Source organism: Panthera pardus, unplaced genomic scaffold, assembly GCF_024362965.1.
Source record: "Panthera pardus isolate Hobbes unplaced genomic scaffold, ASM2436296v1 HiC_scaffold_24, whole genome shotgun sequence".
NCBI classification, from domain to species: Eukaryota; Metazoa; Chordata; class Mammalia; order Carnivora; family Felidae; genus Panthera; species Panthera pardus.
Window position 1 is genome coordinate 45,096,210 of NW_026526810.1, and position 12,778 is coordinate 45,108,987.

Below are 12,778 nucleotides of genomic sequence, written 5' to 3' on the forward strand. Positions count from 1 at the left end.
CTCGCCTGTCTGCTCCCCTCTCCAGAGGCCACATTGTCTTCAGTGCCCTCAATCACTTCCTGTCCAGTTTTATTCCCAGGGTCTTCTCACTTTCTTCCAGTGAACTGCTAAACTCCAGTCGCTTCTTAACACTTCCCCTACCAGAAGTGTTTGAGGTCTAATAGATTCTCATGTATTCTTTTTTAAAAAACAGCTTTATTGAGGTATAATTTACATACCACAAAATAAACCCATTTTAAGTGTATTCAAGGACTTTCAGTGAATTTACAGAGTTGTGCAACCATCACCACAATCCAATTTTAGAACCGTGCCATCACCCTGAAAAGATCCCCGTTACTTCCTGTTTCCTTCTCTAGCCCTAGGCAACCACGAATATATTTTCTAATCTATAGATTGGCCTTTTCTGGGGATTTCATATAAACGGTGCCTCCTATGTTCTTCTGAAATAGCGTGGAAAGGAAGTAAATCCTATTCCCCCTAATTAGCACATGGCACTGGAGGAGTCTGATTGCCCCCAGCACCTAGAACTTAAGAGTGTGAGACAGTGGGCTGATGGGTGAATCTAGCACTTACTAGAAAATGATCTGGAGAGAGTTCTTTAATTAAGTCTTTTCTGTAAAATAATAATAATCAAATGAAAGTTGTATGTATGTATGCATATATTCTAAGCCACAGAGTGCTATAAAAATGTTAGTTCTGAATGTATCCTGAAATGTTTTTGGAAGGGTTTGTCTTTTTTAAGGAGTGGAGAGGAAGAAACAGAAACGAACAACGAGATCATGACCTGAGCCAAAGTCAGGCGCTTAACTGACTGAGCCACCCAGGCACCCCTACAGGGGAATCATTTTATTTTATTTATTATTATTAGTATTATTTTTTAAATGTTTATTTTTTTTTGAGAGAGAGACAGAACATGAGCGGGAGGGGGGCCGAGGGAGAGGGAGACATAGAATCCAAAGCAGGCTCCAGGCTCTGAGCTGTCAGCACTGAGCCCCATGCGGAGCTCAAACTCATGAACTGTGGGATCATGATCTGAGCTAAAGGCCTATGCTTAACCGACTGAGCTACCCAGGTGCCCCAGGGCAATCATTTTAAAGAAGTTTTTAAATTATTGATAGCACTTGTTCTACCTAATGTCACCATGGTTGTCATCTTGTGGCCACCTTGTTACCTCGTACTTAATTCTTCTGTAATCTGTTTCTTAGTGACCAATTTCATTGAGTCATGCTGTTCCATCCTGAGCATGGGAGAGAATTTTGAAATGAAAGTATTTGATTGCTATCCCTATCCCTGACTCATCTGCCCACAAAAAACACAGGGTAGTTCTTTGTCACTCTGAACAGGTCACACTTTTTATTCTCAGCATTAATTGGGTTTTAAGAAATGTGGAGAACAGAGGGGTGGGAGAAATAGGTGAACTTTTTTTTTTTAGTTTAAATAAATTGAGGGGCGCCTGGGTGGCTCAGTCGGTTGAGCGTCAACTTCGGTGCTCACAGTTCATGAGTTCAAGCCCCACATCGGGGTCTGTGCTGACAGCGTGGAGCCTGGAGTCTGCTTCAGGTTCTGTGTCTCCCTCACTCTCTGTCCCTCCCCCTCTCATGCTCACTCTCTGTCTTTCTCTCTCGAAAGCAAATAGACAATAAAAATTTTTTTAAATAAATTGAATAATTTTTTTTTTCCTTTTAAAGCCAAAGGAGTTGGGTTCTATATTGAAGGCAGCATGGCTTCCCCAAAGGTAATTCCTTCTCCACCATCCACCCAAGGCCTGGTATGATCCAATCTTGTTTTAGAAGGATAACTCTAGGGGTGCCTGAGTGGCACAGTCGGTTAAGCATCCGACTTTGGCTCAGGTCATGATCTCACGGTTCGTGAGTTCGAGGCCCACATCGGGCTCTGGGCTGACAGCTCAGAGCCTGGAGCCCACTTCAGATTCTGTGTCTCCTTCTGCCTACCCCTCCGCTGCTTGCACTCTGTCTCTCTCATTGTCTCAAAAATAAATAAACATAAAAAAAAAAAAAAGAAGGATAACTCTAGCAGTAGAGTGGAGGAAATATTGTATATTGGGGAGGGTGGAGAAAAGGGATCATAATATCTTCTAAGAGTCCTAATTTACTGTCCTTTGCTTTATGTGTTCCGAACACAACCCAGATCTGCATTGTGATAGTGCCAGAAAACCACAATTTTCAAAGGGTATGACAATTCAAATCCTTGTGATATCCAAAATTTGAGGCAGCTATCATTATTCTATATATGTTTTTAACAGCAAACCTTGATGGCTTTTTATTACAGTTGCAGTTAAGCATAATAGAATTTGAATACACTGGACTGTTTACTATTAACATAATCATTTATCTCTGGTAATCATGGACTACCAGGATTAGAATATTCCAGAGCTTCAGTGTTTATTTCTGTAACACTCCTGACAAGTGTGTGTGCCCTGGATGAGATTTAATAGAAGCTCCTCTTTCTTTCTCCAGGGAGTCCATTCATTCATGGAAAACTCTTATAGTGACTTCTTCCTTATATTGAAAGTCTTAAACTTTTGACAAGATCTTTCAACACAAGGTTTCTAGTTCTAAACCTAGGAGACAAAAGTTCAGAGGAATTTCAAACTTTTCACCTGATAGCATCTGAGCTGCTCTGTGCTTGGAAAAATAAATAAATAAAGTAAATTTTGGGTGTTAGGAAATGTTGAACAGAGCCAGGTTGGGAAAACTCTAGAGTTTTCCAGCTCTTCCTTGGGTTGGATCATGACTTTTCTTAGCTTTATGTGAGGTGACATTCCCAGAACATTAGACCCATCTATGTTCAGATAAAAGTATAAAACATTCCTAAAACATCATTTCACTGTTTGGGATTATCCCTAGTCTCTTGTCTGTGCTGTTGTGGTTTCCTCCGTGACTAGGCTTCCTGTTTCCACTGATGCCTCTTTATTGCCAGTCCATTTTCCACAAAGCTGCCTGAGTGCCCTTTAACTGTAATCAGATTGTGTCACTCCCTTCACCCTCCAGTGGCTTCTCATCACATTTAAAGTAACACCTAAATTTTATCCCTTGGCATGCAAGGTCCTATGTAGCCTGGAGTTTTGCTCATTACTCCCTACACTTCAGCCACACTACATTTTTACTGTGCTGGGGCATTGCAGCTGCTTTTTCTCCCCAGAATGCTCCCCCCTCCCCACCCACTCCTAGCTTTTTGCATGGCTGGTTAATTCCTTAACTTTACTACAGGTACAGAGTTTGCAGCCTGTGCAGTTGGTTCAAGCCACTACTTGTAGAGGAGAACAAGTTAAGATCAAATTTATCACCTTCGGGCAAAAAAACATAAAGCTTACACACCTCAGGGCACTGACAACATATAATGTTAATTATCCAGGCATGTCTGTATGAAATTTTTTTATGTATTCTTACTTTGTAGGAGAAATATTTTTTATTGTGAGAAATTCCTACCTCCTTCCTTCTCATCTGCTGAATACATGTTAGGATCTGCCCTTGCCTGTTACTTTCTCCTTTTTAACCACATTTAATAATATGATAGCAACTATTATCATTATTTTTGAGGGCTTCCTGGGGGCTATGCATTGTTCTAAATACCTGAGTTGATTCGTGTAATCCTCATAATGATCATATTGCATGGGAGGTACTATTATTATCCCTACTTTACAGAAAAGAAAACAGAACCGTTAATGATTAGAAAGTGGCAAAGACAGGGTTTGAACCCAGAAAGTATGGCCCCGGAGCCCATGTTTCCAACTACTACCTGTATTAAACTCATTGACCTGTTTTCACCTTCAGACTCAAATCTGCCGGTTCTTAGATTGTTCCCCACGTTGATGCTAACTGTGTCTGGATATCTCTGGTGTCCTTGATGCTGGCATCCTGTGTATCATCTCAGAGTCTAGACCGTAGAGTGAATGTATACCTGAAATGCTTGTTGATGATACTGAGATGGAGATAGCACAGTCTCCAACTTCCAGAAGCTTATAGACTAATTCAAGAGGCAATTCTATGGGTGAATCAGTGGGATGATGCACAAGAACCTAGACAACCCTGTTACTCCCTGTGCTCCTTAACTGTACCCAGCTGTTGACTCAGTCACCTTGTCTTGTATTCCTGTCACTGGCCCTTTGCCTGGCTGTGATGGCCTGTCTTGCTTTGAATGATAGATGTATGGGTCAGGGTTCTGGCAAGAAACAGTGGGCTCAGGGGGTGTGGCCAAAGAGAATTTAGTCAAGGGACATTTATTTTTATTATTTTTTTAAAATTTTTTTATGTTTATTTATTTTTGAGACAGAGAGAGAGTGAGTGGGGGAGGGTCAGAGAGAGAGAGGGAGACATAGAATCTGAAGCAGACTCCAGGCTCCGAGCTGTCAGCACAGAGCCCGATGCGGGGCTCGAACTCACAGACCGTGAGATCATGACCTGAGCCGGTCAGACACTTAACCGTCTGAGCCACCGAGGCGCCCCTAGTCAAGGGACATTTATAGAATGGGAGCAGGGTTGAGGGAACCAAGAAGGGATGGTGAAGCAACCTGAGACTAGCAACAGCAGGAAGATATTACCCCTAGGCTTAAAGGGCCAGGGGAAGAAGTGGTGTACCCCACACGGGGAGAGCTGGAGCCTGGGATGAGGGAGGGGTTACCTGGCAGGAACTCTGCCATAGAGGAATGCAGCTACTGGAGTCATTCACGGTGCTGTCTTTCTGCTGGTGCCTTCCATTGGAACTCCCACTGGAATGCCAACGACATGGCTTAGGTAATGCAGTTCTTAAGAGGTCAGCCTCTTGGAGTTCGGAACAGGCTCAAGAAGAGTTGGGGATCGATTGGATGGTGAGGGTGTATTTAAAGGGAGAGTAACACAACAGATGACTTACTGTCCCTTTCTGGTTACCTCCCGGGGTTAATCTTTTATGCCTGTTCCTCTAACCTGTTTTAATTAATACATCTATCTATCTATCTGTCTATCCTTCCACCCTAAGCACTTAGTTTGTACAAGATCTTTGTTAGCCTCAAGGAAGCTATAGAAATAAAAGTGCTTGTCCTTAAGGAACTCACAGTTTATGCTTGGTGTTCTCAGTTCTGCCTCAGCAATGAGATCTGGTGTTCCCTGTCAATTTCTGTCCTCCTTCATTATTCTCAGAAAATGGTAGACCCCTGCCAATAAGCATTTCAAAGAGCACTGTATCAGTGAAGGCTCTTTCATTTACAAGAGACAGAAAACCTAACTCAAGTTGGCTTAGGCAAAACAACAACAAACAAACAAACAATGGCATTTATTATCTCAAGAACACAAAGGCCCTAGGGTATTCTGGCTTTAGGCTTTGATTCAGAGGTCTGATTGCTTTCCTCCAAGGTGGCCTTGTTTTCGGGTTCCATGAAGTGGACAGATTGCTGCTCTTCCTGGTAGAGAAAATGGAGGACCTTTCCCCTCCCAGACCCAGCAAAAGTGTCCTTGCATCTCTGAATCATTCCAAGATGGGACTGTGACCTATCATGAAAGCGAGGACACTGTGACACTGCAAAGGGCAAGAATGAGTCATATGCTCACCCTGGAGTGGGGAAGGGGGCAGTTGTTCTGTGCCAATGGAAGCCCACATACTAGGATGGAGGATGTGGATGCTAGCTGATAAATAGGAAAAAAAAACCGAAGGGGATATTAAAAGCAGAGTCGATATACCTGAACCTGTTATGGATAAGGTATTCGAATTATTTTAAATCACTCACATTGAAGCCTAACCTAGACCAGAGATACTTAGGATTTTTAGACTTTAATTTTGTCTCCTAAATGCCCCTGCCTATTCATGCCTCTCTTTCCCACCCTCACCTTCTCTCCTTTACCAAGAAACTAGAACACAAAAGACCAACCCACTCTACACAAAGGATGCTTTAATGTAGTACCTTTAAAAGAAAAAAAAGCTTTCACTGTACTATTTGTGTAGATTCAGCTTATAGTAAGAAATCAGGAGATAGAGGGTCCATTTACTAGTCGGCTATTGTTTTTTCAGGCTCTTTGATATAGAAATCTAATTTTTTCACTCACAGTCAATTTGGCATTAAAAGATCCCATAATTTGGTCCCATTAGTCATGCACTTTTATCTTGACTTCAGAGTCAGACAGAAATACCAGCTCATACATTTAAAGAACTGTAGGCACTTGGTCAAATCAGTCATCTCAATTTCTTCATTGGAAAAGAGAGTAGTATCATCTGCTGCTAAATATTTTCTTTCTCTTATATATCCTGTCTCTTTATCTACTTACCTACCTATCTGTCTCCTCTAAACAAGCATGTATATAATCTTTCATTTAATCTTCCCGACAACCCTGTGAAGGCTAGAGGGTACCTATTTTACACACCAGGAAACAGGCTGAATGAAAGAAGTAACAAGCTAAGCTTGTGTTGAGACCTTTGGTGTTGGAGGAGCTGGGATTTGAAACCAGGTCTGTCAGATTCCTAAGCCTGTGTGCTTCGTTATCTTACCAAACTGTCTCGGTTCTGTGCCTCCCAAGAAGGAGCTGAGGTGAAAATTCGATGGCGTGGGGCGCGGAGGAGCCTGGCATCCCCGGACGCTGTTAATGCCGTGTGGTGAACGCCAAGTGCACGCATTTCTCCTGTTCGCTGGGAGCCCACAGACGTGCAGCCCTGCCTGCGCTCACAGCATTGTGGACTGAAGCACCCACTTATCTCTCTGGAGTGTCCTTTTCTTCTTTTGCAAAAAGGAGATGATAGTATCTCGATTACTACCCAACCCGTGTAAATTCTGTTCTCCCTTTCTCCCCCAGCTCCCATCTCTGTGGTCTGCACGAAGCTTCCGCAGGTGTGAAAGAGTTCGAGGTTCTAGAAACTGTATTAAATGCCAGCTTCTTCATCTGCCAGTTTACGATGGTTCCATGATACATAATCTCTATGAGTTTTGTTTGTTTTATTTGTAAAGTGAATCTTTAAATACCTTCTCCGGGGTAGGAAATACGAGATACTGTATGTAAAGTGCTGCCCACCTCCTTTCCTTACCTCTACTGCTTCTGCCCATTCTTCAAGGCCCATCTAAAGTCAGAAGAATCAAAATCAGAACTCCACCTTCTCCTTGAGGCCTTTCTTAACAACTGCAACCCCAGTCTGCACCATTCTTGCAAATTCTCATTGTATTTGTCCCTGTACCAGCTCCTGTATCCATTATATTTACCAAACACAATTCCAGAGACATAGGAAGCACCCTGTAAGTAAAATAACAGTACTAGTTTTTTTTTTTTTAATCAAATAATAGAAATGTTAAAACAAGACTGGAATTTACAAAATAAGTGCTAAAAATTCTACATTTTTTAATTTCAGGGGTTGAAGGCTGCTTGGTAAAAGCTGCCTTGTAGGGCGAATATAATAGTGGGGGGGGGGGGAAATTAGGCTTTCCTTTTTTAAAGTTGAGAAACAATTTCCTGACATCTCTTGAAGTAACTAGGGGTACCTGGGGTGGTAACTAAACCCAAATTAACAGTCTCAAATCCAGGGGCACCTGGGTGGCTCAGTTGGTTGGGTGTTTGACTTGAGCTCAGGTCATGATCTCACTGTTGGCTTCAGATCCTCTATCCCTCTCTCTCTCGCTCTCTGCCCCTCCCCCACTTGCACGCGCATGCTCTCTCTCAAAAGTAAATAAAACATTAAAAAAAAAAAAAGAATCTCAAATTCAGAGAAAGCATTGCACAACAAGCCCAGATATTTTTAGGTGCTTGTATAATAAACCCTACTAATGGATTTATTTACATAAAACTCTGTTTCCTTTTTCATATTTTAGATGGAGCAGATTAAAAGGGCAAATAAACTGTTTACGAATGATTGTATATTTCTGAAGAAAACTTTGAACATCCCAGTTATATCAGAGAAGCCTTTGTTGTTTAATGGACTTAACTCAATAGATTCTCCAGAAAATGAAACTGTTGATAGCAGTTTTTCTCATGAAGAAGAGCCAGCAGCAGCGGGGGAAGACCTTTCTCCTTCCAGTCCTCAAGAATCTGATGTTCAGCCTGTACAACCTGAAGAAGTGTCAGCTAGAGATTTCCTGCAGAGACTAGACTTGCAGATTAAGTTGTCAACACAGGCAGCCAAGAAACTAAAAGAAGAGAGCAGGTAAAAATATGCTGGTAAAATGTCAGAAGCTGAATAAATTACTCTTACGATGTCCTTGCTTTGCTGAGTTTTGTTTTGTTTTCTCTCTGCTTCTGTTTCCTTTTTTCTCTTTTGCTTTAAAAACTGTATTTTAATTCTAGAAAGTCATTTTTAATATATGAGGTCTAAAAAGAGCTATTGCATTCTGCATAGGGCTTTATCTATTTCAATGTGCTTGTTTTTAGCTCTGTTACTTGTTATAAAAAGTTTGGGGGTGGTGGGGTGGCTCAGTTGATTAAGTGTCTGACTCTTGATTTTGGCTCAGGTCAGGATCCTAGGGTCGTGAGATTGAGCCCCACATCAGGCTCCACCCTGATTGTGGAGCCTGCTTAAGAACCAATCTGTCTGTCTGTCTCTGTCTCTGTCTCTGTGTCTCCCCCCCTCCTCCACCCCCTCCCCCACTTGAACTCCTTCTCTCTAAAAAAATAAATAAAATAATTTTTTTTTTTAAAGTTTGTTTCTTTGCCTTAGTAGCATAACTGTCCAGCTAGCAGTCCTGGATGGCAGCCAAGCAGAAACATCTAGTTTACCCCTTCAAAGGAAGCAATGCCCTAGGGAATACTTGTGAAATACTGATCCCAATAAATTTGTCAAAGACCTTGTCCATTATTTGTTACTAGGTGTTTTTCATGTGAGCTTTTTTCTTTGTTCTTTGTTAGGGAAAATCTTTCTCTCTCCTATAGAATTGGTTTTCTTCTTCCTTTATGATTCCAAAAATGGCACAAGCTATTGTGTTTGCTTTTTTTTGCCCTGGCTACCAGGAAACTTGCAACTAAAACTGATTTTCAGTTCAACTAGTACAGTATTTCATATGGGTAATATATTTGTATCCTTCTCCTTTCCTTAATCCTGATATTTTATTTCTAATTCATCTTATTATATGTATTTGTTGTAGGCACATCAAGCCCTTTGGAGAAAAAGGTGGCATATAAAAACTATAAACAAATATGAATATAATAATTTTATAATTTAATACATTTTGTTTAAATGTAATAGAAAATATAAATATAAAGCAAGTACCATTCTTTATTCCAGTAACTGAGATGCCAATAAAATGCATCTAATGAGTATTTACCCTAATGAGTATTTACATTTCATCCAAGACATGCAAAATATTATACATTGATGTACTCCTGCACTTCTTTGGCAAGTGGATATTAAGTTATATAATAAGTACAGTATATGTATTAGTTATCCGAATATCATTTTAAAACACTGATTTATGCTGAATTTTCACTTTTTTTCAGAGATGAAGAAAGTCCTTATGCAGCTTCCCTCTATCACAGTTAGATGATCAGGGACGATAATCTAACCTGGATTAAAAGGTGGTTGGATCATGAAGAAACCAACAACTAAAGATTCAAAAGTATATACATCCTTAAATCACAACCAAATAGTTTCACCTACTGCAATTGCACTGACGTGATTATTTCCTCCAGCTTTCTATGATTTTAAGTCTTTATTATGGCATGAGAGCAAAATCGTATCCTAAAGATCATCACTTTTGTGGGTGATGGTAGTTTTTAGACTAGTTTTTGTAAATACTAGTTAACATAAAGCATCAAAGACTATATACATATTCAAGCTGAAAACAGTGTTTATCTTCTGAAAAATCCTAATGATGTGAAATATATGGTTGCTGTTTAAGTGATGCTGATTTTGCTATGTGTTTATAATTTAAGTGCTATATATATATATATTTCGATATGTATTACATATTCTGTATTAATATAAAGAACCAAATTTTGTCTGCTATTTTGTAAAAATAAACTACAAAAGCCTGAATGAGAAAATAAACTATGTTTTCATATTTGAGTCTGTAATTTTTTTCAACAAATAGAAATAAAATTGATTTTTAAATTATTTTTGAAATGGTGACAGCTTCTCCATTTTAATTGCTTTTATTATTATAATTGGAATTTTTTTAAAAGTTCAGTAATTTTTTAAAAAGTTTCAGTAATCTAAAAGCAAATCAATTATGGGTATTAGTAGCCTTTGCATTTTCATAATATTTGAACTGATTTGTTTGAGGTATAGTTTAAACACAGAATATGATCAGAAGGAGAAATAAAAACTACCATGCTCTGAGACACTGGTGAATTCTAGTTTAGATTTCATGAAGTCACTTTGGAGAGTGTTTTTTAGTCACTGTGCTCATTTGAGTTGAGGATTAAGCTTTTATTTACCTCATTTGTATCATATGTACAGGTTATAGCAGTAAGACTTAAGCAATACATTACTTACAATTAAAGGGTTTTTTTGGTCTCAATTTTTATTCAAGTATCAGGTTAAATAAACCTTAAGCTTCCACGAAAATTTCCCATATTTATCCGTCCCCCACTTCCCCAAAGGAATCTGCTTTCTGGGGGGCAAACAGGACTTTCCCCTCATTTTCTCTTCCCTTTCTTGCTCTTCCAGGTCTTCCGTTAAGCAGGAAACAGGTGTCCTTAGGTGTCAATGCAGCAGAGCTGGTAGAAGCAGAACTGCACAGGTCCAGCCCTTGAGGGTGACGTATAGGTGCATGCATGGGAACAGCAGTTGTCTGCCCTTGGCTGGAATTTGTTCAAAACAGACATAATCCCTTGTGTTCTGTTTTTTTTTTTTTTTCTCATGCTATTATTGTTTTTGATATAGGGTGGTATGTTTTTCTTTTAAAGTTTATTTATTTTGAGGGAGAGAGGGAGAGGGTGTGAGTGTGGGGGAGGGGCAAAGAGAGAGGGAGAGAGATTATCCCAAGCAGGTTCTGCACTGTCCACTGTCTGCACGGAGCCCAACACAGGGTGCGAACCATGACCTGAGGCAAAATCAAGAGTCAGATGCTCAAATGACTCACTCAGGGCCACTGAGGCACCCCAGGGTGATCTCTTGATCATGCTTTGCTACTACCTATGAGGAGTTAGTTGGAAGAGGAGAAAACAAGAAGAAAAAAAAATTGGGGTGCCTGGGTGGCTCAGTCGGTTGAGCGTTCGACTTCAGCTCAGGTCATGATCTCATGGCTGGTGAGTTCGGGCCCCACGTTGGGCTCTGTGCTGATGCCTCGGAGCCTGGAGCCTGCTTCGGATTCTGTGTCTCCCTCTCTCTCTGCCCCTCCCCTGCTCATGCTCTGTCTCTCTCTCTCTGTCAAAAATAAATATTTTTTAAAAAATTTTAAAAAAAATAAAGGAAGGGAAACCATCACGTCTGTAAGAAAAGGTCTAGGCCTCTCTGGAGGCAAAGGAATTTTAAAAAATGTAAAGTTATGTTGTTTAACATAAACTGAAATTTGAAAGAAATCCAAAAGACATAAATCCGAAAACGCTATCCAAAAGATGTAATATAAGCAGAAATTTAAAATTAAGGGCACAATCTTAGAAATACTCTTTCTGAATATTTCATCGTTGCCTAAGGTCTCTCTTAGCACTTTCTGGCCAAAACATCTCTCTCCTTCATTAAATTAAATTCTGAATTTGTTGTGGCCACAGCTGACCTGTCTTGAACCAGAGTACTTTAGTACTGCCTTGGAGGAGTAGACTGAGCCACAAGGAACCAGGTTTGAGGCCACGCTTTAACTGCTTCTTGGCCATCAGAATTTGAGCACACGCTGTGCCCTTGTTCTTTTTGTGAACCAGTTTCCTCATTTATAAAACAAGGCTGATGATCCCCTGCTTGCCTTGGTTACTGCTGGGAGCTAATGAATGTCACTGTGTCGGAAAACTGCAATACATTCCCTAAGTAAATGTCTCATTTTAAAATATACTGCATAAATTATAGAAAAGTGAATGGATAAAATGCTTTAATTGCAGCCAGACTTTTTTTTTCTGATGTAAAACTGCCCATTTGGACTTAGCCCTATAGGACACAGGTGAGGTAGCAGTCATGTTATCAAAAATGACATTAAAATGCTCTGACTCATTGTGTTTGGCAAGGATATTTTGGGCATAGGTTGTTTTTAGCTCTCCCTTACTGCTCACCAGTGAGTACTGGCTTGTCTAGAACATACTGAGTTTAGTTTTTGTGTGTGTCAGGCTTTGGTTTTTGTTTATTTTTACAACTCAGGAGGGGGAGGAGCAGCAGTGGTTTCCTACCCATGAAAAATAGCCTCTTACATTTCCCTATAAGTTCCTCCGTCCTCACCAAAAAGTAGGCACCAAGCAGGAGCATTCAAGACAAGTATCAGAAGGCCATTTGGATTAGGGACAGCTAATACACAGAGCATCATATTCAGATTTCCAACTGAAATATATAGAAAAATATGTTATCACTTTATGCTGAATAATGCATTTGCAAAGCATTCTTCGGTTTGGGAACATTGCCCATTAACATTTCAGGACGACCTTGGGCCACTGTGTGTTTCCAGGGATGTGTTTGTGACGGTAGCTGAGGGAGAGGAGATGCAGGGACCCCAAGTTCATTAACCTTTTCCTCAGGGAAGTTCATTTACCAGCTCTGGTCCACAAAGAAGGGAATGATTGTTTTCTGTGTTTCTGTTCTACTGCCTGACTTTCTTGCTCTCAATTGAGAAATGTTGGCCTGGATTAAATTCAGCTTAGATAACCCAGATCTGGCATACATTTTTACTTTGCTTTGGTAGTGTTTATGACCTCATTTTTCTTCTTGGGGAGCATACAGTTATCCCTATTAATAA

General features: G+C 40.2%; 1 protein-coding gene across 4 annotated transcripts in view; it reads left to right on the plus strand.

Moving 5' to 3' along the window:
* LYSMD2 (LysM domain containing 2) overlaps window positions 1-9,964 on the plus strand; it is a 34,902-nt gene extending 24,938 nt beyond the window's left edge. For 3 of the 4 annotated variants that reach the window (XM_019442118.2, XM_019442115.2, XM_019442116.2), the window contains 2 exons: window positions 7,784-8,115; window positions 9,402-9,964. In XM_019442118.2, coding sequence (XP_019297663.1) covers window positions 7,784-8,115; window positions 9,402-9,444 — 375 coding nt within the window. In that variant the 3' untranslated portion in view covers window positions 9,445-9,964. Of the gene's footprint in view, window positions 1-4,333; window positions 6,438-7,783; window positions 8,116-9,401 lie in introns of those variants that run through there. The other variant, XM_019442117.2, reaches the window with a different exon arrangement.
* Window positions 9,965-12,778: the final 2,814 nt, after the last annotated feature.